Genomic DNA, 24,533 nt, shown 5'->3' on the forward strand with positions numbered 1-24,533 from the left:
GAAAACGTAGCATAAATGCATTTTTGTGAAATACACAAAAATGATGCCATTTGATGATGGTAAAGAAAATGGTTACTTTTTATTCTAGGTTTTCTAGATTAAATGTTTTTTTTCAGAGTTTACAGAGGATTATATTTTAAAATGTTGTCTTTTAAAATACATTTCTGCGTGATCACTTAATTTGCATGGTATTTAGCAATGTATTACAGCATTGGAGATGGTCATGGCTGAACAAAAGTGCACTTTGGTCTTCTTTATAAAAAATATGACATAAAAACCACCTCAAACCTTTGAGTTGTGGTGTTCATGGCTTGCCGGAAGGCTACGCACTTTACGCACTAGTGAGAGGTGCAGGAGGGGTAGTTAAATAGATGGTCGGCCCCTCTGCTCCCCTTCCCACCAGCCTCAGCTGTCGGCTCCCTTTCCTGACTTCCCCACCCTGCCCCCGGTGCCATGGCGTCCAGCGAGGAGGACGGCACGGTTGAGGAGAAGGAAAACAACAACAAGAAGAGAACGAAGAGCGCCCTCACCACCGCATGGCTCACCTTCTACAACATCGCCATGACCGCCGGGTACGCGCCCCCATTCCGCCTCTGTCGCCTATTAATAAGAAAGGCGGATAAGTTCGCCGCTCCTTAAAAAACTGTAAGCGCGTTGCTGTTTATAGGACTGTGCGAGCGCTCCTGGCTGGAGCCGAAAGTGCCTGTTCAGCTTTCTGCGCCTGGCGCAGTTTGGGGGTCCCGGGCTGCCGGTTGACTCCTAAAAACGCGGGTTTTGACAGAATGGGGGGCCGTTTAGGTGGAGGGTTATGAAATGAATGAACGGTTTGAAGTGACAGGCTGGCGCTGAAGCCGTGTCCAAATAGGGCTGGCTGCACGGTGCCTGCGTCAAGGCCCGCCGTGCGTCCGACAGTTGCAGTGATAAGTATAGCCGGGGCGCTGCTGACACTGGAGCTCAGGTCTGGGACTCGAACTGCTCAATGTGCAGATTTTCCTTTTTTCAACAAGTCATTAAATGGAAACTAATAATATTTGAAAAAGAAGCATTTTCTCTGTAGTTGATGTGTTTTTAGATGCCATCTTACAGATTTGGCTGACTTGTTGAATAACGGCTTAACATTAAACTTCATACAGTAGTTAAGTCCTTGTTCTTTAGCCTTCATTGTGTGGCTGTTGCCAGTAAAAAACAGAGACCTTCTAACAACATAAAATGCAAAAAGTGATTTAAACAGTTTTTTGCACACTCCCTAAAGCTTTAAATAAAACTTGTAGACTTTTATGATCAGTGAGTGACATTGATGCGTTGTGATCTGGAAGCATCCAATTCCACTTTTTAGTTCAGTAATTAAAAACAATATATACATTTCTCACTTATATCTTAAAAGTTTCATACAAACGTTTCCTTTAACTTTTTTTTTCCTTTTGGCTGGCAACGCCTGAAGGGAAAAGCTGAAAGAAAAAAGTTCAGTCACTAAAAACTTGAATGTAAACATCCATCAACGCAGATCTGAGCATTAACTGAGCTTTAAGGCCTCTTTTATGTTAAAAGCAAACATTTTTATGCAAAGTCTTTATAAATGATTGAGAAATATGAATTGTATATGTGTTTTTTTGCAGCCTCTTGTTTGTTTATTTTTTTGGGACATTTTCTTTCTATTTGAGAAATGTTAATACTTTTTGGATTACTGGTTTATTTCAAGCAATAAAACAGATTGGAAAATGGGAGACGATGCCATGCATTTTCCTCACATTATATTTACTTTCAATCATTATATATGCATTTTATATTCAGCACACGCATACAAAATACATTTAATCCATCAAACATGTCAATTCTTAACATCATTCCTTACAATATTTTCATTGCACTGTGCAAAGCTCTTTACAAATGTCTATCCCGATTACTTTTTTCTGTGTTGTTTTATTATAATAACTTTGAGAGATCAGATTTGTTAAAACAGTTTGAGACTGCAGATGTAAAAATTATGCATAGCTTGCTTTAGTTTAATGATGAAGCTGTTTTGATGTCAATCTGTGCTTTAAGCAGACAGACCAATCTGGCAAATAATCTTGTTTTGACTCTGATGCTGAAGCTGTTGCAGGAGCATCACAGGGTCAAGATCCAGATTGTTGCTTAGTTTAGTTACACTTTGCTTGTAACTTTGACACAATTATCAAACCTGTAATAAATTTCTGATTTGTTATTTGAGCTGCAATGGAGCATTTTCCCATGACTGTTCTGTATGGAAATGTCAGCATTTTTCAGAAAAACCTTTCTTGGCAAACGTAATAATTGCTGCACCAATAAATGCAAAAGTTTGCTTAAAATGCATGTTGGGAATGGCAAAGAAGATCACTAAAGCCTTTTTTTAATGCAACATCCTATTAGTAGGAATCATCAGTAGGAAAATGCTTTTTTTTTTTGCATTTCTATACCCTATTTTAAACTGTTGCTTCTTAATTACTTTAATTTCTTTAATTTAGTTGTCATTTATGCATTAAGTGACCATTGGCACAAAATGCGTTAAACGAGCAAAGGAGGTCAAGGAAAATGCCAGAATATTTTTGATTAGATCCTTTTTTTTTCTCTACTGATGGACTTTGAGGAGAAAAATTCACCAGTTAACAAATCTTAAACATGCTTGTGTTTGATTTTAAGGGGAGGTCAGATGCTAAGTTGCACAACCGTTTTACTGGGCAACAATTGTCATGCTCGTTTGTCATCAAGGTGGGCCGTAACTGCAGCCATCACAAACCTATAAACTGCAAAAAAGCCTATACCAAAGAAATTAGCTGCTCATCTTGGTGAACCACAGCCCCCCAACCATATTTTTAAAACCCTAACATGCCACTTTCTAAAAGTTAACAGAAAACAAACAAATGTAATGGCAATATACTGTAACTTCTACATATTCATGTATTTTAAGTAAAAGCACTTTGTTGATGCTTGGACACTGATGAGTCTTTTAAACTCGAGGCAGGAGTACATAAACCTATTTTTAGAAATGCTGCATCACTAACCTCGGAGGAAGCCTCCATCATCCACAGTAACTACTTGGAGAACTTGGATCAAATCACTAACTGGATTTGAATATTCGCTAAACATTGTGTTTTTGGTATCCTTTTAAACATCTGGTCCTTCATTGAAATCATTCACTTTCTTTCAACTTAAAAAAAAAGACGTGACAAAATACGTTCTGCTTATGAATCATGGGTTTCTCAAGAACTCCATTCATTGGTCGGCGAGTTTTTGAACAAGAAAAGCAAAAATCTATTGTCCTTGAAAAGCACAGTGTTCCAACTACTCTGCAGGAGGGGCCAGTGGCTTTCAAAGGTTGAAGTTGGACATCTCTAATGAACAAGAACGTTTTTTTTTAAAAGTCTTCTAGACCTAGTGTCTTGGTTTGTAAAAAAAATAAAACCTATCCTTTCATCTTTGAAGAGCAAGACTCTTCTCAGATAAAGAACAATAAAAATTTTTTAGCAGCAAATGAACTGAAGTTAACCTACAGATGCAGAGAGCAGTTCATAGTTTCTTTTCTCATCATGTTGGGTCTAATGCTACGTACACACTGGGTACGTGTTGCACGTTCAAGAACACATTATGAACTCATGAACCAGCTTTTTGCATACGGGTTTACAGCCGTTTATGTAGACTTTTTTTTATGAAAAGCAGTCGCTCGAACACCAATTGCCGAGGGCGGTTTGTATGCAGCTTCACATTTTAGGGACAGAAATCTCACCTCATTGTCTAAAATGCTGCCTTTGGTTACTTTAGTTTTTGAATGCGCTTCAATCTTGAAGTTACAGGGTTTCGACTTAATCTTTTTGTCTTTTTCTTCATTTTAAATCCAGATTTATTTGTCACAGTGAATATGTTGAAATTCCCTACAGATTTTTTTATTTGGTCATTTTTTATTGTTGACTTCATTTTTTTTTTTTTTTTAATTTTATTCTGTCAATGTTTTGTGTAGGTGGCTGGTTTTGGCCATGGCAATGCTGCGCTTCTACATCAAAAAAGGCACACACAAGGGTCTGTACAGAAGTATAGCAAGGACACTCAAGTTTTTCCAGACGTTTGCTTTAGTTGAGGTAAGCCCAATGGAAAAGAAATCTGTGTTGACCGAGCTGAGCCCTGCTTATCGTGTTATTTGTCTTCTAGGTGGGACATTGTGCCATTGGTATGTGGTGATTTGATATATATATATATATATATATATATATTTTTTTTTTTGTCCATATTTGAACACACTGCCATAAATAATAGTCAATGATGATGATTAACCACCCTCCATCTCTGCTGCAGGAATTGTGAGGACTTCTGTCATTGTCACCGGGGTTCAAGTGTGTTCGAGGATTTTCATGGTTTGGCTCGTTGCCAGTAGCATCAGACAGGTGATCACTGCATGTGCACCCCCCCCCACCCCCCCCCCCCCATGAAAATAAAATCTCAATTTCCTGAGTTTTTTTACATCTCAGAAAAAAGGAGTTTAAAATGTTATGTTCTACCAAAGATCCAGAATGAAGAAAGCGTAATCCTTTTCTTGGTCGTGTGGACGGTGACAGAGATTACCAGATATTCCTACTACACATTCAAGCTGCTCAACCACCTGCCATACTTCGTCAAATGGGCCAGGTGGAGTTGCAGTTAGCGTGGCTGTGATGAACCTCATAACTGTGTGTGTGAGAGAGAGGCAGCATGTCGGCTTGATCTGATGATTTCACCTCTGGCGCGGTTCCCTTGCTGGCTCCAGACCAGTTTACTCACCCGGAAGCGTCACAGCCTGGTGTGTATTAGGTGTCAGCTGCTTTGCACTGACAGGACATGCATGTTTGGGTTTATTGATTAGCACTTCAGCAGATATTATCTGCCTGTGGATAAACTAACAGGTGATGTTGTGCTGAGGCTGAGTTAATCGTCTTAGTCTTTGATTCTGCTGATGTGGAATCACAACAATCATAGAGGTATTTTTGAAAATTTTAACTGCACTCTCTGTGTCCTCGTGCTTTTTTGTTTGTTTTTGCTGCATAGGATCCCTCTGGGTGGAACATCAGCTGTATTTTCTGATAATTTGGCATCCTGCATTCATTTCAAAATGTTTATTACCTCCAAAACTGAGGTTTTCTTCCTCTTTATTAAATCCATCCTGCTCCGTGCCAACCCTTTTGTCTACAGGCAAGATTCTTGGCCACTGAGCGGCACTCTTCTCCCTGCTCCCCCCACTTTTAACGTCTGTCTTAAAGGGTGAAGGAGACGCCGTACCCCCAGAGAGGGGCTCATGTTCAGCTGCTCCTGTTTTTAAGACCATCTGTTTTGGTCATGGAATGTCCGCTCAATATTTCTCCCACATCCGCCGAGACGCTCCCTCGAGCCGCCGCTGGAGTCTCTACTGAAGCCGGATTCCGGCAGACCTGAGGACTGAGTGCATTTCAGAGCATTAGACTTAATACTCTGGAAACGGAGGCCTGACTGCTGATTTGCAACAAAAATAAAAAGACGGACTGTGTCCAAAATGAAAACCCGCTCTGCTAAAAACAGCTTTGATGGTGGAGGTAGTTTCCTCGATTGCTGTCCGAGGCCTAAATTAAAGCCTCAGCTGATCCCGCAGCTTTGCCCATTACAGCATGTTGCCAACCTTCGGCTCTCTGTTCCAAGCATTAGTCACCACCCATCACTAGTGTTGTAGCCTGTTTTTATAGCTTCCGGTTTAAGTTGTGATACAATCCTACAAAAACGGATTTTTCTCTAATGAACTTCTATTGAGACATTTTTCTAAAACAAAACAGGGATTTTCCTACAAAAGACTTTCTTGTGTCACTTGGTGATTAAAGACGTAAGCTCACCATCTTAGTGGACCAATGTGGGAAGCATATCCAATCCAAATATGGAAGAACAGCATTTATGAAAAGGCCTTGATGTCGAAATATACTAGCTTTTGCTCTAAATTAAATAATTACCTAAATACCCATATAAGTAGAAACTCGCACTTAAATTTTCACAGTGTGCTCTTATTATTTTTCTATAAATTGTGGCCATTTTAGTTATTTTTGCACAGAGCAGAAGAGAAGTAGTTTATGTTGACTGCATCATCTTACACCTCTATGGTTGCTTGTGGTTTTCTGTTAATTTTTCTGCTTTGATTTTAGAGCATTCTCTGTTTTGTTTTGTTTTTTTTCTTGCTTTTTTCCCCTGCAGATACAACTTCTTCATTGTCTTGTACCCACTGGGAGTCATAGGAGAGCTGCTCAGCATTTATGCTGCCCTGCCGTTCGTACGCAGATCGGGGATGTACTCCATGAGGCTCCCCAACAAGTATAACGTGTCGTTCGACTACTACTACTGCCTCATCATCGTTATGCTGTCCTACATCCCACGTAAGGAGACCGTTTGTCTTGAACCTACTGTTTTAGAACTACTCCAAACTAATTTTAGTTGTAAAACTCACCTTACTCACTTTAAAGGGAGTAAGTTAGCTGTTAGGATAAGATCGATAAACACAAAAGTTATAGGAACCATCTCATCTATATCTGAAAATTATGCCCCAAGTATGAAGTGTTATGTTCTCTACTTTTTTGGAAGGGTCTGTGATTCCTTTGTGTAAAACAATAGCTGGGCCTAGATTGGAATGGTTTGGTTGTCAGCTGGAATGGGATGGAGGAAACCTGACATACACCTCTGGTCAAACCTTTTTGAACTATCTAATTATATTTTTTTACACCTCAACATGAGCTAAGAGAACCTTTTTAGCGCCTTTTGTTGGAAAACTGCTTTGTTGAAACCACTAAAGAATAAACAACACATGCCAAAAATATAGAAAAAGATAAATAATATAAGTAGGATATACTGGACTAGACGATCAGAATGATTTAAACAACTATAAACATAGATAAAGTAATATATTACAGTAATGCTGTGCTCACACCGGCCTCGGCAAAAGCGCTTTCAAGTGACCAATTCCAATCAAATGTTTATTCAAAAGCACGTTTTAGGCTTGTATGGTGTGTCCAATGCTACGTACACACTGAGAATTTTGTTTTAACATATGGTGTTCACACTGGACTGTCATTACCCAAAACTAGTGCATGTGCCTACAGTTGGAAAACGCTTGGTGTTGAAGCAAAGCAAATCTTCACAGGTCTATTCTAATGTGTCTAAAGACTTGGCGTCATAGAATGCCAGCGAGGCAGCAACCGGCAAGAATTTTCAAACGGTTGGCACTTCCATGAATGAAAAAGGACTCTACCCATACGTCACTATCAAATCAGAGTCCCTAATTGGTCAAAGTTAAGCTTTTAGAGCCCAAAAAACTGACCTAAAACCTTGAATAGCCAAATGTAAATGCAAGAATTTTGAATGCAGAAGCCTGAAAAGGGGCAGAGATTCATGTGAACGTAGCATAAGAAATGGCCCAAATCAGCCCTCAATTTGGAGCCTGATGGAAAACAGACTGGAAAAACAGTCAGTGACTGGAGCAGGTCTCCAGGGAAGATTGGGGGCCCTGCAGTGATTGGGACTTTGGTCCAAAGTTAAGTTCGCCAGAACTATTTGGTCTCCTGCCTTCCTGGTTGCAGCCTAGAACAGAGCTGGATCTTTGGATCACTTTGTTTAGCTTAAGATTAAGATGCAGCCTGCTCCTTCAGGCTGTGCATCAACAATCAGATGAACAATTTTTTTTTTAGAAAGATTTATCAAGTTGCAATATTTCTTGTTTCCTTACAACCGCCTCTGTCTGCGTAAAAGCAGCCATTGAACACATGGTGGTACCAAACCCTCATGAGCCTCGTTGGACAATGTATCTTCAGTTTTGTGTTTTAAATATGGCAACAAAAAGAAAACTAACAATGTTAGAAAGGCATACCACTGTCAGTCGAAACTATGTCAATACTTTCAACTGATTGTGTGGATGAAAATGACGTAAAGCAGACGAACACTGTTACAGATCATCAACCTGCAGACGAGCAGCATCTGTGCTGCTAGTAAATCTGAACAAAAATGGACAACATTGACAGCTTTTGGAGCAATGCATGTTTGCTTTCCAACATTACCTCTCTCTGCACCATTGACTGTATATGAGAACTGGACCGAGTCATTGGTTTACAAAACAAAATCGTGTTTTGTGCAAAATGATAAACTTTTGTGATTAACGGCATTGCTTTTTGAGGCATTTTGTTAAACTCAATCTGTAAAAACTAAACATAAATTTGATTCTAATAGCAGAATTACTACTGCTGTAACGTAAGCTTAAATTTTGTGTTTTTCAAACAGATCAATGTAACTTTTTTCCCCCTAAACTTCTCGTGGATTTTTGTGCTTCTCGCAGTGTTTCCCCAGCTTTACTTCCACATGCTGCGGCAGAGGAGGAGAGTGCTTCACGGCGAAGTCATCGTGGAGAAGGATGACTAAATGAGATCCACCTAACGCTTTGTTTGAGCCAGCCTGCCTCCACGTCACCCTCACCTCCGCTCCACCTCGACCCTGATGAGCAGCTGACAGTCTGTCGTACGAGATCCATAGCTGATGAATAGAAAAGACAAAAACGTGGGATTCCCTCAGCTATATAAAGCTGATTCTGACATAAAAATTTGCAAGACATTTGTTTACAGTCCAAATGTTGCTGGAGTTTGAGAGGAGTCTTTTACCCATCCAGCCCGGAGCCATCCCAAAACCGAAAAGAAAATTCACCACTCTAATATGTTTTTCTCAACAAAAAGTCAGTTTGGCTGCACAAAAAATAAGGTTTCAAAAATAATTTCACTCGGTTCTATCATACCTCACAATAAATCTACGTTTAGACAATGTGTTGCTGCTTTTGTGTATGTTTGTTTTATCTATTTGTTAAAGATGCAATGTGAAATGAGTGGCTGATTCGATTTCTTAAATGGTGCACATGCTGTAATCATGTGGAGCCAGCACAGCTTTAACTTAACACTTAGCTTGGCTCAGCTCCTGTCTTCTTTAATGTTTCAATGTTTACTGTTCCATTCATTCAGAAAAGCCCATCTTAAGTTGATTCTAGTTTTTGCAGAAATGTTTTCTGTTGGCCGGTTTAGACGACTAATTGTTAGCGCATTGTCTTCACTCTGTCTTGTGTTTTAATGCTAAGAATCTGGTGTCCTCGCTGACAGAGCGCTACTTCCTCCGACTAAAGGTGCTATTGTGAGATCTTTTCAATCTTCTGTGCAGCTGAAAGTGCGACTGCGATTGGAGTTGACCCAAAGCAGGAAAGCAGGATGTGAAAGATTGAATGGAAATGTTGGTTAATGAACTGCTTATGTTATCAGAAAGAGTTGATGGGTTTTATTCGGTTACAAATGAAGACAAAAAAAAAAGGGGGGAAAAAAGCTTAATGCAGCAAGAAAGTTATTTTTAAGGGAAAAAAAGGAAAAATGTGAAAATACTTTTTGTGCAAAGTGAATAAACACAATGCTACAACACCAAGGAACACTTTGTGGTGAAAAGGGATGTGTTTGTTTACATGTAAATACAGATATAATACAGCAAATACAAGAGCTTTGTGGGTTTTATGAATTTTATTTTGAATTTTTCCTTCATTTGTTTAATTTAAACCTGAGTGCAGACGATTATCTACGTTGTAGGAAAGCTCAGAAAAATAAAATTCAAGAACAAGTTAATGTTTGTAAAACTGAAAATTAACAAAAGTATTAAAGCATAAAGGTTTTGACCAAAACACAAGTTGACAGTGACATTTTCCTAAGATTATGGGTAACTTACTCCTACGTATGCATACATGAATCCTGTTTTATACATTCATGAGGCTGGATGAGAGTTTTCTTAAAGACTGCATGTCAGCAACATCTATTTGTGCCTCATTCTGCACCTTTAATTACATACAAAAAGGAACCGCAGGTCAATTCGGCTCTGCAACAGTTAAGATACCCTACAGATTTTGCATAGTGAAATATACATTCAAATATTCAGTTGGAGTACAGTTTTATAAAATGTTACCAAAAAAAATATATATATATATATAAATTTTAATTCAATTGGTGATTTTGTAATGTAACATATTGGTCTTTGGATGAGCTGCTGTATTGCACTTCCTGGTGTTGATGAACTGACTTCACTTTGGAAAAAAAAATGAAATTTCCAAAAATGTCCCTTTGCTCTCTCCGTAAGGACTGTCCATATCAGTCCTGAAAGGCGGCATGGGTGAAGTCTAGCTGCTCGCTGTTGGCCCACTGTCAGCGCCTCACTCATGGTCCAGTAGGTCTTGCTGTTGTAAAGAAAAGCAAACGACTTTTGAATCACTGATCAGTAAAAAATCATTAAAAACTGTGCCGGAGTGAAACAGCCTCAAACGTACAGGTCTCTGTTTGCTTCTCACAGATGTAGCTAATGTGATCTTCACAGAAGAAATCGTTCCACAAGCCTTCGTGGATGAGGCCAGCACAGTCCTCTCCTGCTTCGTGGCTGTGGCCCCAATTGTCAGGTTGCCCGGGTTTCCAGTTTCTGTGGGTAGACAGCAGGGGGCAATCACACATCACAGTTACAGCCCCTTCATTTACAGCCAAACATAGTAAAGCAAAAAATAAAAAGGCAGCAGGAATTTTCCATTAAAAACTCCTTCATGAGTAATGGCATCTCTGAGCTTAACTTATTTAATGCTGCCTTTCCTTTCAATTGTCTGGTTTTTTAAGCTTTAATCTTTGCCTAAAAGCCTTCTCGGTGCTCTAAAAAAGTGAGCAGTTGTGATTGGACAAAAAGTGTTCATGCTGGTTGAACTGGACACTGGATTTGCGGAGATCAGTTCTGCTCACAGGTCACTGTAATCAGACATCTGCGTATGGTATTAGTAGAAAAAGTCATCACAGGAAGAGGACATGGTGATTTAATACTAACGTAAAAGCCGGCTCAGTCCCGTCCAGCCAGCGCCACACGTTCTCCTCCTCCCTGTCTGTCAGAGCCATCCAGAAATAACCTTTTCCAAGCGTTCGCTTCTTCAACCATTTCTTGGGGAGGACAGAAGAACAGTAAATCACAACCTGGACTCCATACTTCAGAGAGGGGTTGGTTTTTTTAGATAATGACTAAACTGCATGTCACCTGTTCCTCCAAGTCATTGATGATCGCTAAAGATGCAGATTTTGACTGACACGCTGCTTTTGCATCATCAAAGCTGAGCATATCTTTGGAGAAATAGTAGCACATGTTTCTGTAGTTCATCCACTCGGCAGGACACCCTGGAACACATTATGTTAATTGTTAGATTTATCCTATAATTTGTGATTAAAGGTCATGAATCTGTGTTAAAATTTTAAAGCTTAATTGTCTTAAATGACTGAATTTCCCAAAACTACAGCCATTTGGAAATATGGAAAAAGTTGAACTATTGATTTACTTAAAGACATCATAAATTTTGGGGAAAAAAATAGCTTTGGTCCCTTAAACATAAAAGAAAAAAGTTACTTTTTTAAGGAAGCCAATTGTAAATTTTCACCTAAAGATCAGAAAAAAAACATTTGATTGTAAACTCGTTTTTAAATCTGTTGAAGTGTGATTGGAAACTTAAAGACAGATGAAATTCCTGTTTTTTAACATCGTCCTGTGGCCTTTTTCTGATGATGGAGGACATAAATCAAGAAAATTGGATTTTATTCAAATTGTTGTGAATAAGGAGTAGATAAAATGTAATATGAAAAAGATTTTATGTGTGACAAAGAAAATACACTGGTTACAAGCTGGTCACAAGCTCTGCTCCTAGATCTTAAGCAACAGTGTGAAAAAGGGGGCGGGGTTGCTCATTGCGAACTCTGAGGCGAATTTTCTAATAAACTACTGCCGCGATGCAGACACTGTCTGACACTTTTTCTAATCATAATTTTAAAAAAACCACTGGGAACGATCAAAAGATGATAAAAGTGGGTCTTTAAGCAGATTAAGAAGCATAGACTGTTAAAATTGACAAATTATCCTCCAAAACAAAAAATCAGGTTTTGTGTTTGTTTAGTTATTCCTTTGTTAATCTTAAGTACTTGAGCTACAAAAAGTGAGTCTATAGGCTTCTGGAAAAAGTGAATGCACGGCTTCATGGGACAGAAAGCTTGTGGCTTCAACTATGATCATCATGAAGAAACAAAAATTGTTTTAGGAAAGATTCCAGGTTCAAATCTCAGCTGAGGTCTGTCTGTGTTAATGACATTGTGGGTTTTCTCAATAAACCTCAGCGCCCTCCCCCAAAAACCTGCATGCTAGGTCTATCAGTGATCCTACATTGACCAAAGTGATTGGTTTGTTTGCTTCTGTGTGGTCCTGGATTTGTCCTTCTTGACCCCCAATGGGACAAAGTGAACATAAAGACTACAAAAACGCAGAATATGTTCTTTAAGAAGGAAAAAATCCAAATCATCTTAGAAATGTTGCATTTCAGTGGTAATGCCAGGACTTGCTTGTGCTGCGTTTGCAATCTGGTAATTAGTAAATTGTGTTTTCTTGTACAATGCTTTTCTACCTTCCTTGAAAGGCCAAAGTGCTTTAGAGTGACAGTCCCATTCTCTCCCCCCCACAAACACACTGCCCTCAGCAGAGTCTGTTCAAGCAGCCACTTCCAAAGAAAGGTCTATGTAAAGCCTTTTGGGCTTTTGCCTTCAAAACTCTTACATTGATGCATAGCCATGCAAGTTTTTATGACAACTTTTGGGTTCTACATACAGTGGGGCCACTGAATGTGTATTGCCAGTTAAACCAGGTCAAACTCTGACCAATTTGCGAGCGACACGGCAAAACTCACCAAACTCAGAGTGTAGCTGATTGTTTTGGTGAACCCAGACTACGGGACAAGCCTGATTACCTCTCATAAACCAAGGGCACTTTCCTTGCTTGACGTTTAATGCATATACATCATCACAAGGACTGAGCAATGAGCTGAACTGTTTCTGTTCGGTGCCCAAATCGCGACATTTGCACCGCTTTGACATTCGCACCAAGCCTCTTCCAACTTTAAGTGGCGGACATGCGCTAGTAAACAGTAGAAAAAGAAAAAAGGAAAACACTCCTCTCTGCTTGTCCGGTGTTAACACCATGGGTTAAATGCAGATTCAAATATTAAGTGTGTAAGTAGCTTAACACTGGCACTAACCTATATTTACCAGGAGTAATGAGGGCTCATGTCTTGGCCAAGGACACAAAGCGGAAGCCATCTCTATCATCTTCTAATCAGACATTGACTGCACCACGACCAGCATCTCACTTGGAAAACTATCATCTTTATCATAGTCCTGAATGCTGTTTGGAAATACCTGCTTAATTAAATTTTGATTCAAGCAAAAGTCGTAAACAAACAAGCTTTGTCCCATTAAAAAAAGAATGAAGTCATATTTGTCTTTTGGCCCCTCTCTTTAGCAAATCACCAGCCTCTATCTAACCCTCTCTCCTCACTCACACCAGCCACCCTCATCTCCTCCTTCACTCATCCATGAACCTCCTCTTACTCTGGCTTTTTCCTGGTGGCTCCAATCTCAACATCCTTTTACCTGCATGATCCCTGTCCCTTCTCTCAATGATCAGGAATGGATCCATCAGTGCTCTTCTTCTGATGGATTAATTATGTCACTCCAAAAGGGAACCTCGACGTCTTCAGGTCTCAAAGCCACTGTCTCTTTCCAGCTATCCCTGCCTAGTCTGATACTATTTACCTCGATTAGGTGTGCTCGCATGATAGAACCTTGAATTCCTGGATCCTGATCATTTGCTGGACAAATGGGGAACAGATAGTTGGAAAACACACAAGGTGGTAAGATCAGGGTTGTGTTGCATTGAATGTCCTTCATCAAGCAGTTCAGCCTGATTCTCTCTGAAAGGTTTGCGACAAAGTTAAGTTGGTTCTTCTCAATTCAAATTTTTCAATACTTTAAAACGTCACCCAAAAGAACTTTCTAAATTAATTGTACCTGGTGCCCACAGTGTGGGAGCCATTACATCGTCCTGGAGAGACACAGGTTCAAATGGAAGTCCTGGAGCATGAATTGGAAGTCCTGGTTGTCCAGGTGGTCCCGGTGGTCCTGCTGCACCAGGGGACCCCACTGGGCCTGGCAGTCCTCTTGGTCCTTGTTCTCCAGGTGGTCCAGTTGGACCACGAATACCTGGTGGCCCCTGAGGCCCGATTGGACCAGGCAGCCCATCTCTTCCGGGCAGACCAGCGGAGCCTGGCTCTCCTTTAGTTCCTGGAGGTCCAGCCCTGCCTCCTGACCCTCGAGGGCCCTTTGATCCAGGGCTACCTGGTACACCAGGCAGGCCTCTCAACCCTGGAATTCCTGGCGTTCCTGGACTACCCTGTTCTCCTCTTGGTCCTCTTATTCCTGGAGCTCCCTTTTCTCCCTTCTCTCCCTTTGAACCTGTCTGACCAGGTGGTCCTTGAGGTCCTCTATCCCCTCTTGACCCTCTGGGACCAGGTGGGCCTGAAACAATAATGAATTGACCAATAAATAGTGATGTTTTTAGGTAAGTATTGAGCTGATCTATGATCTGTTTCCTTACCTTGTAAAATAGTAAAGTTGGTTATTAGTTGCGAGTGCTTGGTATCAACCAGCTTCATCTCTTCCATGACCATGGAAAGGCTGGTGACCTCCTTGTCTAGCCTTGATGCCAGCTCTTCCTGCTGAGACTTGAGACTGGCAGCATCTGTCCTCACGTCCATAACGCTGCTGTTGAGGTTCTGCAGTAAGTCAGAGTGGCGCCCGACTGTCTCCGAACAAGTGCGCAGGTCATTGAGGTTCAGGTTGATGGACCCCAGAAGCTGTGTGGTGAAGCTGATGTTGCCAGTCACACGGTCTATGCTCTGCTCTGACTCATCCAGCCTCACTTCCAGCTGGTCAAACTTTGCAGATGTGAGGTTGTTGAAGTCCCTCTGGTGCTCCATGATTTCCCTCAGGGTCTGATCATGGATATCTGCTATGCTGCTGGTGTTCTGCAGCTGGCTTGCCATGATGGCAAGCTGTGCCCCCACATCCTCCAAGCTGTCATTGTTGGCTTTAGTCAAAGTTGAGACGTTGTTGGCCATGACTTGCAGGTTTTCCACCTTGCTCCGAAGCCAGTCAGCATCAGCGTGTGCCTGTCGGGCCGTCTGCTCCAGGCTGTGGAAGTCGTTATGCATTCTCTGGATAGCAATGCTGGTGTCATCCAGTGAACGCTGCAGAGAGGTGAGGAGGCCTCTCTGTTGGGCCTGAGTGAAATTAAGGTTGCTGATGCTGAACAGTGCCTGGCTTTGGAATTTGACCTGCTGTTGGAGCTCCCGCTGCAGCCTTGCTGTGTCCTCCTGCAGACCCTTGATGACACTGCCATAAGACTGCAGGGTGTTGTTTACAGAGTGCAGTGCTGCTGTGTTGCTGTTTAGTAGTCCTTGAATGGAACCCTGGCTGCTCTGGATGTCTGAGCCAACGTTCTGCAGCTGATTCAGCTTAACTTGATCGCTGTCGATGCGTTTCTCCACATCAGACAGCTGCCTCTGAACAGCCCAGATGTTTCTCTTAAAAACCTGGATCTCTGTAGTTGTGTTTTCTGACTTTTCCCCTGTTTGATCATCTAAAAAGATGAAAATTTGAACATTAAATCCCTATAAAAAAAGGTATTTTCCAGCAGCGTTTACCTTTTGAATGGACATGAACCTTTACCTAGCTTTTTTAAATCGCTTTCAACAGCAATTATTTTTCCTCCATTGGTGGCGATACCTTCAGAAACAGTGTCGACTTTTTGCACAACTGCAAAGAAAACACAGCAGAAAGTAGAGGAAATCACATTTATAATGTAGCAGGTTAAAGACCATTCTAATGACAACTTTGTTTTTGCTTATTTAAACTTGTTCCTTTGTCGGTTTTCTGACACTGCTTAAAGTCCCACTCAGATGATTTTTTGATCTATTGTAAAAGTGTTCCCAGTGCTGTTTTTTTTTTCAGCCCAAATCAAAAACCTGTGTTTTTTAGAACAAAGTTTCTGCAGAGCAGCACGAGTTCTACAGAAATTTGTGGGCGGGACGGATGGAGTAGAGTAAGCCTTCCTTCATTTCCCATCACCCCTTTGTTTACATTCTCTCCCACTAAGTTACAGCCTCTCACAAACCCAATCTAACAGCAGCAGTGCATAAAAAATGGCGATCAATACTGGAGCTATCCAGCCATTTGAAAAAGATCGTATTTGTGACGTAGAAAATACGCTGAACGGGTCATAAGCTCCCTCCTCTGCTCCGTTCTAATGCATCCACTTGTAAACGACTAGATCAGGGGTCGGCAACCTGCGGCTCCGGAGCCGGATGCGGCTGTTTCATCCTTGTGCTGCGGCTCTATGTGATTTTGTAAAATAACTGTCATGTTCTAAGATGACGACCAGACGACCAGGGTCTGTTATGGGATGGAAAGTTCTTCTAAAAAGACAGCCAGTGGCGATCTCGCAGGGGGCACATGAGCGCCCCCAAAAAAAGTAAAATTAATTAAATTTGCGTTAGGGCGCCCCCACTATCCTGTCAACTGTCTGCTATGATGACCGTATGCTACGCTGTCTGTGTAGAACCCGTTATAGGGGGTTTTGCACGCTGGGGAAAACAACTTGGAGCTGCAGAGGATGTGAACAGGAAGAGAGGCGGGGGCGGTGCTTAGACTCACCGCTTGTGATTCCAAAACTAATAGCTGCTTCTTAATAAAAAATAGTTGTCATCCATGAAATTAATTTACTTTATTGGGTTTACTGGATTTAAAGAAAAGAAAAAAAAGAAAGGAGTCTGCATTAAAGCAAATTTGTTTTCATCATCTTACTCATCTTAAATCTGGGTGTTTGACAGACGGAAAAGTCTTTTCAAGGTTGTCTAAAATTGACAAAAGATCAAAGGAAACATCAGGCTCAATAAAAAATTAAAATAAATACTTAAATAAATATCCTGATAGCATTTTGAATCAACACAAGTACGGCCAAATGAACTATGCCGATATATATTGCCAAAACCAGTGTTGCGGCTCCCTGTGGCTTCATTTCTGTGGGAAACTGATCCAAATGGCTTTTTGAGTGGTAAAGGTTGCCGACCCCTGGACTAGATCTATGTAGTCTGTTTTCCTCGCCTGAGCTGGTATTCGGGTCAAAGCTGTTTGGCTGGATAGCTCCAACATTATTTACCATTTTTGTTGCACCGGCAATGTTATGTTGGGATTGTGAGAGGCAGTAAGCTTGCTATCTTACAGAACGCGTAAACAAAGATCTCTCAGCAACGGCAAGGGGAAGGGCGAGTGGGGTTGCTCTGTACCAACAGTCCCAAGCACAACTCAGAGGTGAATTTTTAACAAACTCCTGCAGCTCTGCAGAAACTGTGACCTAGGAAACAACAGTTTTTTAAATTTAGGCTAAAAACTGCAAAATTATAATTAAAAGACCACTTGGAACGCTTTTATAATACATTAAAAGATTATTGGAGTTTGACTTCAAGAAATGAAAGAGCTGCATGTAATTACACATATTACATGTGAAAGGATCAAAAGAAAACTCGCCCAGATGCTATAAAATCTGCATCTATATGTCTTATTGACAAGTAATAAATACACCAGATTTAGTTTGTGACTGAGGTTAAGGTAAATATACAGACAGAAATGGAATCTGAAAGACGGGGAGAATGAAACATGAATTCCTAAAAGATGGACTGGGTGGTCAGAGACAAACACTGATGCTGGGGTTATATCTGGAGGACACTGGCAAGAGCTCTGGGGAACAGGAAGTGACCAGGGGAGGTCTTCAGTAAACACATGGATCAAAGACGACCCACTGGAGACAGACACAGTTGCAGGGAGGCTCTTCACACCCCCACAGGCGACACCAGCGTTCATTTCCTCTGGAATGTGTCTGGAATTCCCGGGAAGCAGCCCACTTCTACCACCATCCTCACCGAGGAAAGGCCTCGGCTCCTCTGCTGGGAAGCTGTTTACCCCGGCAGCTAAGACAACATTAAAGTGTTCCAGTTTTTGAGAGGAATGACAAGATAATTAGTGCATCCCTCTGCTTCCCCCTTTTTGTTTGCCCTTCCACAATCACTGATCCATATTTGAAATGTTTGCCATCCATTTTAGCTGCTAAATCAAGATGATTAAATGGAAACAAGCACATTTCTTTATTTAAGGTATGTCCTTTACATGAAGGTAACTTCTAATCGAAAGTTTTAAGGCTTAGTTCAAAATAAAAATTCAAATTTTAGGTTTCACGAAGGCGACATTAAGGTTTAAGTGGAAATTAAAGAAATAGCAAATAGCTTTTCCCCAGTTTTATCAATGTTTTTTTAGACAAGCACAATTTCTGGTTAATTTTTCTAAACCATACATAAAAACAATGTTTGTTTGTAAAAATCTGGCTTAAAAAGTACAGAAAACTGTTTGTTTGCTCTAAATGTACTTAATGTTCAAGCTAACTAAGTCAATATGCTTTAATTGCAGAAAGAAACGAAGAACTCAAAGATCTACTCTATGATTGTTAATTTTGTGTTAATGGAGGAAATGTATGAAAAGAATTGAGCTTAAAAATGGCATTTCTGACTATTTCGTTATTCCAACCACTGAATAAGGAAGCAGACAAAAAAAAGACATTTAAAAAAACAGCTTCTTTGTGACATAGAAAACATGCTGGGCGGGCCACAAGTTCCCTGCTCTGAGTTCCCAGAAGTGGTGAGGGGAAGGGGGGACGGGGTTGCTCCATACTCACGGTCCTGCCCACAATCCAGAAGGTGAATTTCTAATGAACTACTACTGCTCTAAAGAAACTGTCCTAGACAACAACAGGTTTTTAAATTTTGGCTAAAATGACATAATCATAATAAAAAGACCACAGGAATTGCTTTGAAAATAGATCAAAAGATGATTGGAGTGGGACTATAAGATGCAATAAAATAAAAATAAAAAGTTTTCTAAAGTTGTAAAAAATTACATCCAGAAAAATTCACCTTTTTGTTGTTTTTTTAAACCCGCTGACTTCTTTAGACGAGAAATTCACCTGAAACTGACTCGAAAAGCAGCCATCCATGTTAATGTTAGGGTTTTGAAAAAAACTGGTTATTTGGATTAGAAATGGTCCATGCAGAAAACTTAATGGGTCATGTTTCCAGTCGCAGGAAGTTGCAGTCCAGCAAAGCAAAGAGCAAAAAAGCTCTGCCGTATGAAGCCGAACCTATAACCCATCAGTGGACTACACTTTTACAGTTCTCTCAGTTTTTGCATCAGTTCTTTGACTGCAGAAAGAACTGATGCATCAAAACTCCCTTAAAATTATCCATAAAGATAGAGTTGTTGCAGAGGACGACATTGTTTTGGCGTGTAGGTCTAAATATTTTAGAAATGAGTTGCTTTTTCAACAGATTCCAGATTTTCTGTGGGTGTTTTATGTTCTGCTGGGAAAAAATCAATCTTCATTGTGATGCAACAAATTGACAAAGTAAAGTGTAATTGATGTATAAACTTGTTGGAGCCATTTAGAAAGTTTGGTCACTTAGTCTCTGGTGGTTTTTGTGCTGCCTTGTATTTTGTGACCTATTTTTTGAGACTGTATTGCATCTTGTACAGTAAAATATGTTTTTGTGTCCCAGTCCAGGGGGTCTGCAACCTGAGGCTTCAGAGCCACATGTGGCTCTTTCATCCCTCCATTGTGGCTCTCTGGCTTTAAAGAAAAACACTTAATGTAGTTTTGGTTGTTTTATTCACATTAATTACGTTGTGTCACTTGTATTTAGGATTTTTAACTTGTCATAACTGAGCAAAATGGTGGTAAAAAAGTTTAATCAACGATCAAAGTGTTTAATAATAAAATAAGCTTAAAACACATATTCTTATCTTCTGCTGCACATAAGTGTCTAGTTGAGTTATTAAAGTTTAAAGTTCGTAACCTTTGTGCTCTCCTAGACACTTTAACATTGGGAGTGGGGTCATCTAGACCCCACAACACAGTGCGCTAAACCTTTTTTCTTCAACGATTTTTGATCGTGTCCATGGATTACATGAAATCCTCTTCTCCTTTATCCACCTGTGTTATTCTAGGGATAACATCTCATTGTAAGGATCGGGCCATCTGGACCCCATAGGATAACGCAAGGGTTAAAGTTTATCATTGAATTTGCATGTACAGACTTTTAAAAAACTTTGGATTCCACATACACCACTGTTGTCAAGTTCATATTTGATTGGAAAAGGAGAATAAGGATGATGGCACACCAAAGCCATCACTATAAAAAGACCATGTTTGACTTTATCTTCTTGCATTGTCTGGCATTTTTCTTGCAAGTAAAGTGAGGGGGATCCGGCTGCAGACAAGATGGCGCCCAGACAGCATGAGCTGGAAATTGTAAATTTTCTGAATTTTCCAAAATTTCTAAATTGTAGCACCTTTTTATTAAAACTTTGTATCGTGAATAAACAGTTTAGTGTGCAAGACGAGCATAAACAAGGCAAAAAACAGTTTTATTCCTTACAAAATGGATCAACAAAAGTGTTCATATTTTTTAGAACTGTTTTACACGTACAGTATTTACATTCCTTCACCTACCGTAACTTTTCAACGTTGCGTGAATCAGCTTATTCTGTTGTGAAAAAAAAAGCTATATGCAACACTTTATACTAGTAATGTGTTGCATATCAGTGAAAAGCCGCTTTAAAGTGTCGATCAGCCAGTTTACATTGATTGAGTAAGGAGTTATGGTATGTAAAAGGGGATACAGAGACATTTCTGTTTTTAAAGTTTAAAAGCTTAAAATCAAAAAAAAAAAAAAAGAAGTAACTGTTAGGGTTCCAAGTTAAATTTGTCTTTTTCCAACAAAATGGGGAGGGGTGGGACGGGACGTCTGGGTGCTGCCATCTTGCCTGTAGCCGGGTTCTTCAGGGTAAATCTGCTCCCGTAGGAGGATCTAACAAGATGTGTTTTATTTTGAAAGGAACTTGCTTGTATATGCTGCTGCCCAAAGTAAAAAGTTAAAAGTGTTATCTTGTAAATATTTAAAAGCTACATTTTATAAATGAATACATTAATGGCCACAAAAACCAAGTGTGTTTTTCTGAAGTGGGACTTGGCAGCTCTTGCTGGGTTTTGGTCTGTAAGTAATTGGAATAAATTTAGAGTCAAATGTTGCAGACTCCCATCTTCGTCTACCCTGAAGATACAGTGTCACTGTAAAAAAAAACAGTTGTTATTGACATGGCATGTTAAAACTGTGCAATATGAGGTGCCTCATCCATTTTTTTTGTTTTTTGTTTTTGATGAACTTCTATGAAAAACAAATCCTGTAAACCATTAGTGCAACCTCTCAAAGTTATGTTAGTCGTCACACGGATCAGGAAAGAAGGAAAGGAACAGAAGCTGCAACTAAGTGGTCAGCGTAGGTCAGATAAAGGACAGAGACAAACACTCATGTTAAAGACCCACTCTGATGATTTAGCATGTTCTTGTGGCATTTTTCTGATGACGAAAGACATAGATTTAAAAAAAAAAAGCTAAAAAAAAATTTTTTTATTGTTGTGAATCAAGAGAAGATGAGAAATTTTTAAAAAGAGCTTGTAGCTTCAAGCCAATGGCCCCACCCACAACTTAGTTTCTGCAGATTGACAGGAGTTCATAAGAAATTTGCTTCTAAGTACTAGAAAACGGCACAGGTTTTTTACTTTTTTGGAAGAAATTCAGCATAGGCATAAGTAACACCAGGAACGCTTTGAAAATAGATCAAAAGATGACTGGAATGGATCTTTAAGTGCTTGGACTTCGCTCTACGTAATCAAGTGTTTCTACTGTGGTTGCCTTGACAAAGCTTGGTCTCTATGCCAGTAAAAACCCAACTTCTGTGGGTTGGATTGGATTTGCACCGGGTTCACTCACAGCTCATCTGGGATCAATTAAGCCTGCGTGAAAACATCCAGCGTGGAACTCAAAGGACGGCCTGCGCTCCAGCATGAGGCTGTGTCGCGTTTAGACTGATAACCTCCTCAACATGTTAACTTCACGCCATTTTCACCAATTGAAAGTAATGAGGGGACATAAAACAGAACATATGGGAATGTTTAGCATAAATGCGGCAGGGACATTCAGAGGTCAATTCTGCAAAAGCAAAGACTGGCTTCCAAACTGGAAAACAGAAGAAAGTACAGTTCATAAAGATGGAGGTTTGCTGGAAGTGTGATTTTTTTTTTTTGGGGAATGATGGAAAAAACCCTAAAAGAAGGTTCGAGGGTGATGACACAAGTCCAGGACTTTCAGTTACATAATGAATGCATTTCAAAGTCTAAAACTACAACTTCAGTTTGTCATCAATATGAATACATTTAACTTGAGGTTTGAGTTCATTTACTTCCCCACAAAAATGGGGGGGGGGGGCATGTGGTTTGTGGATTGAATGACTCAAACATCATTACAACTTTGACAAAAAATGTTAGAGTTTGAAAAGAGACTTTTTTTTTCATTTCTTTTAAAATTTTACATCAAAAGTATACCACAAAAAGAGTAAATTGCATAATTATTTTGTTTTAAATACTAATTTATACAAATAAAAAAGCTTATTCTTAAAAATGTTCTACACTTGAATTAGCATTTTTTGCTAATTTTGTCAAAAATCCACAAAATTTTAAAGATTTAGACTCATTTACTCTTAAAACTCCTAAGTTGCACTGCACAGCCCTCACAGATGATAGGATATAGTTATGTCATAGTTTTTTTTTACCCTTTTTTTTTTTACTAGTGATTTTGGATTTATGTATTCAAGACAACTGCAAATATGAATGACTTACCGTCATCCATCTGTTTACACGCTCTTCCGCTACCTTACAACCCCTCACACCCCCAATCAAGCATTAGCGGTGCAACAAAAATGGCGAGTAATATTCAAGCTATCCAGACGTACAGTTTTGAGCCAGATGCCAGCTCAGACGAGGAAAACAAAGACATGGATGTAGTCACCTGCAGGAGGTTGCATCAAAATGGAATGGAGCATCATCAAGCTTGTGGTCACAAATAAGATCTTTTTCAAACAGTTTTATTTTTCTGCTCCTGATTCACAACGACTTGAATAAAGCAAAATTTAGAAATGCAAAGTTGAACTTAATTTTTACGTCTTTCATGATCAGAAAAATGACTGAAGAACATGTTAACAACACCAAAAACGCAATTTTCATTGGAGTGGGTCTTTAACACGTTGAATAGGAAGTGAGCGGATTTTTCAACATTCGGTGCCCTTTGGGGGGAAGTAAACAAGAAAGGATGTGTTTGTCCAGACAGTTATAAATCAAAGCAGAGAAATCTGTGTACAGTTGGTGTCATCAAAGCAAAAAGTACCCCTCCATCCTCAAACATATTCACCCCCAACATGACCATCAGGGGTTGAATGAAATATTGACCACAGAGTAAAAGGAAATGTCCAGAAAACTGCAACCAAAGAGAGTAGAAGCTCCTTTGGAGACAAAATGCCAAACCACAGAAAAAAAGAAACAAAACTGCACTGAATTAAACTATCCCTAAAGTTTAGGGTTTGTGTCTGTGTTCACTTATTTGTCATTTAATTCTTTAATTTATTAGTTCTTGTGGCATTCTTTTCTGATGACAGACAGGACACGCATGAAGAAAATTAGGTTTAAAAGTGCATTTCTGAATATTTCTTTATTCAAATCATTGTGATCCAGGAGCAGATGAAAAAAATGATGAAGATGATGTATGTAAGAAAAAGATCTTGTTTGTGGCGCCCACAACTCGGAGATGAATTTCTAATGAACTCCTGCCACCCTGCAGAAACTATGTCCTAGAAAATGACAGTATTCTTGGGTTTTAGCAAAAAAAATAGCAAAATCATAAAAAAGAGACCACTGGGAATGAAAACGTATCAAAAGACCAGGGTGTAACTTTAAACAGTTGAAGCTTGAAAAATTCAGGTCCGACTTCCCGGAAGGTAAATGAACCAGAGAAAAGCCGGTATAAGAATATGAAAAATTTTGAACAGAAGCCTAAAACCATGATTGCGCAGCGGCACTGACGTAACGTTACACTGAAGTGCAAACAGACTGTACTTGAAACATTTGGTTTTGTGATATAATCAACTACTAATTAAGTCATATTTCAAAACTAACATTTTCTGTGAAACAGAAATCTGCTGTTTTCTGCAGCAGGTGAGGCAGACCTGCTGTCACAGTTTCCATGGCTGATCCAGAGTTTAAAAAAAACATTCACGTCATTCTCTGGGCCGGGCAGAGTGACGACAGGGACCACAAACAGCATTCACATTCAGGGAGAAACCCAAAGCTATGTTTGGACTGTCCCGTCTCAGGAGAAGTGAATCATTGCTGTATTTCAGGAGATTTTTCTTTTGTGCTGGTCAAATCGAACCTGTCTTACCTTTATATCCCAGTACTGCAACAGCGATGGTGAGGAGAGTACACAGCACATACAGGAGAGCTATGGAAGCCTTCAGCGCCCATTCGTTCTTACACTTGGTGCACTGGGTTCCTTCCTGGATCCCTGCAGAAAAATGATAGAAAGAGCCGCACAATTGATTCTGTTTCCTTAAAATGTTTGAACCAAACATGTTGGTGGTTGGC

The 24,533-nt window shown here is 39.9% G+C and overlaps 2 protein-coding genes across 2 annotated transcripts in view; one reads left to right on the top strand and one right to left on the bottom strand.

Annotated features, from left to right (window-relative positions):
- The first annotated feature begins 332 nt into the window (after nt 1-332).
- On the top strand, nt 333-9,442 carry hacd1 (3-hydroxyacyl-CoA dehydratase 1). The gene is made up of 7 exons (XM_023949951.2): nt 333-572; nt 3,974-4,091; nt 4,162-4,180; nt 4,306-4,394; nt 4,514-4,635; nt 6,196-6,374; nt 8,321-9,442. The coding sequence occupies exons 1-7, from the start codon at nt 454-456 to the stop codon at nt 8,401-8,403; spliced, it is 729 nt and encodes a 242-aa protein (XP_023805719.1). The 5' UTR covers nt 333-453; the 3' UTR covers nt 8,404-9,442.
- Nucleotides 9,443-9,511: 69 nt separating this feature from the next.
- The window catches only part of LOC101157577 (collectin-12), a 40,442-nt gene continuing 25,420 nt past the window's right edge, over nt 9,512-24,533 (bottom strand). The window contains exons 3-10 of the mRNA XM_004081128.5: nt 24,331-24,453; nt 15,627-15,713; nt 14,494-15,537; nt 13,908-14,414; nt 11,065-11,201; nt 10,861-10,970; nt 10,325-10,470; nt 9,512-10,234 (exon numbers count right to left, since the gene is read on the bottom strand). Of these exons, the coding sequence (XP_004081176.1) occupies nt 10,215-10,234; nt 10,325-10,470; nt 10,861-10,970; nt 11,065-11,201; nt 13,908-14,414; nt 14,494-15,537; nt 15,627-15,713; nt 24,331-24,453 (2,174 nt within the window). The 3' untranslated portion in view covers nt 9,512-10,214. The remainder of the gene's footprint in view (nt 10,235-10,324; nt 10,471-10,860; nt 10,971-11,064; nt 11,202-13,907; nt 14,415-14,493; nt 15,538-15,626; nt 15,714-24,330; nt 24,454-24,533) is intronic.

This window comes from Oryzias latipes, chromosome 20, assembly GCF_053564925.1.
Source record: "Oryzias latipes strain Hd-rR chromosome 20, Olatipes_Hd-rR_3.1".
Taxonomy (NCBI): Eukaryota; Metazoa; Chordata; class Actinopteri; order Beloniformes; family Adrianichthyidae; genus Oryzias; species Oryzias latipes.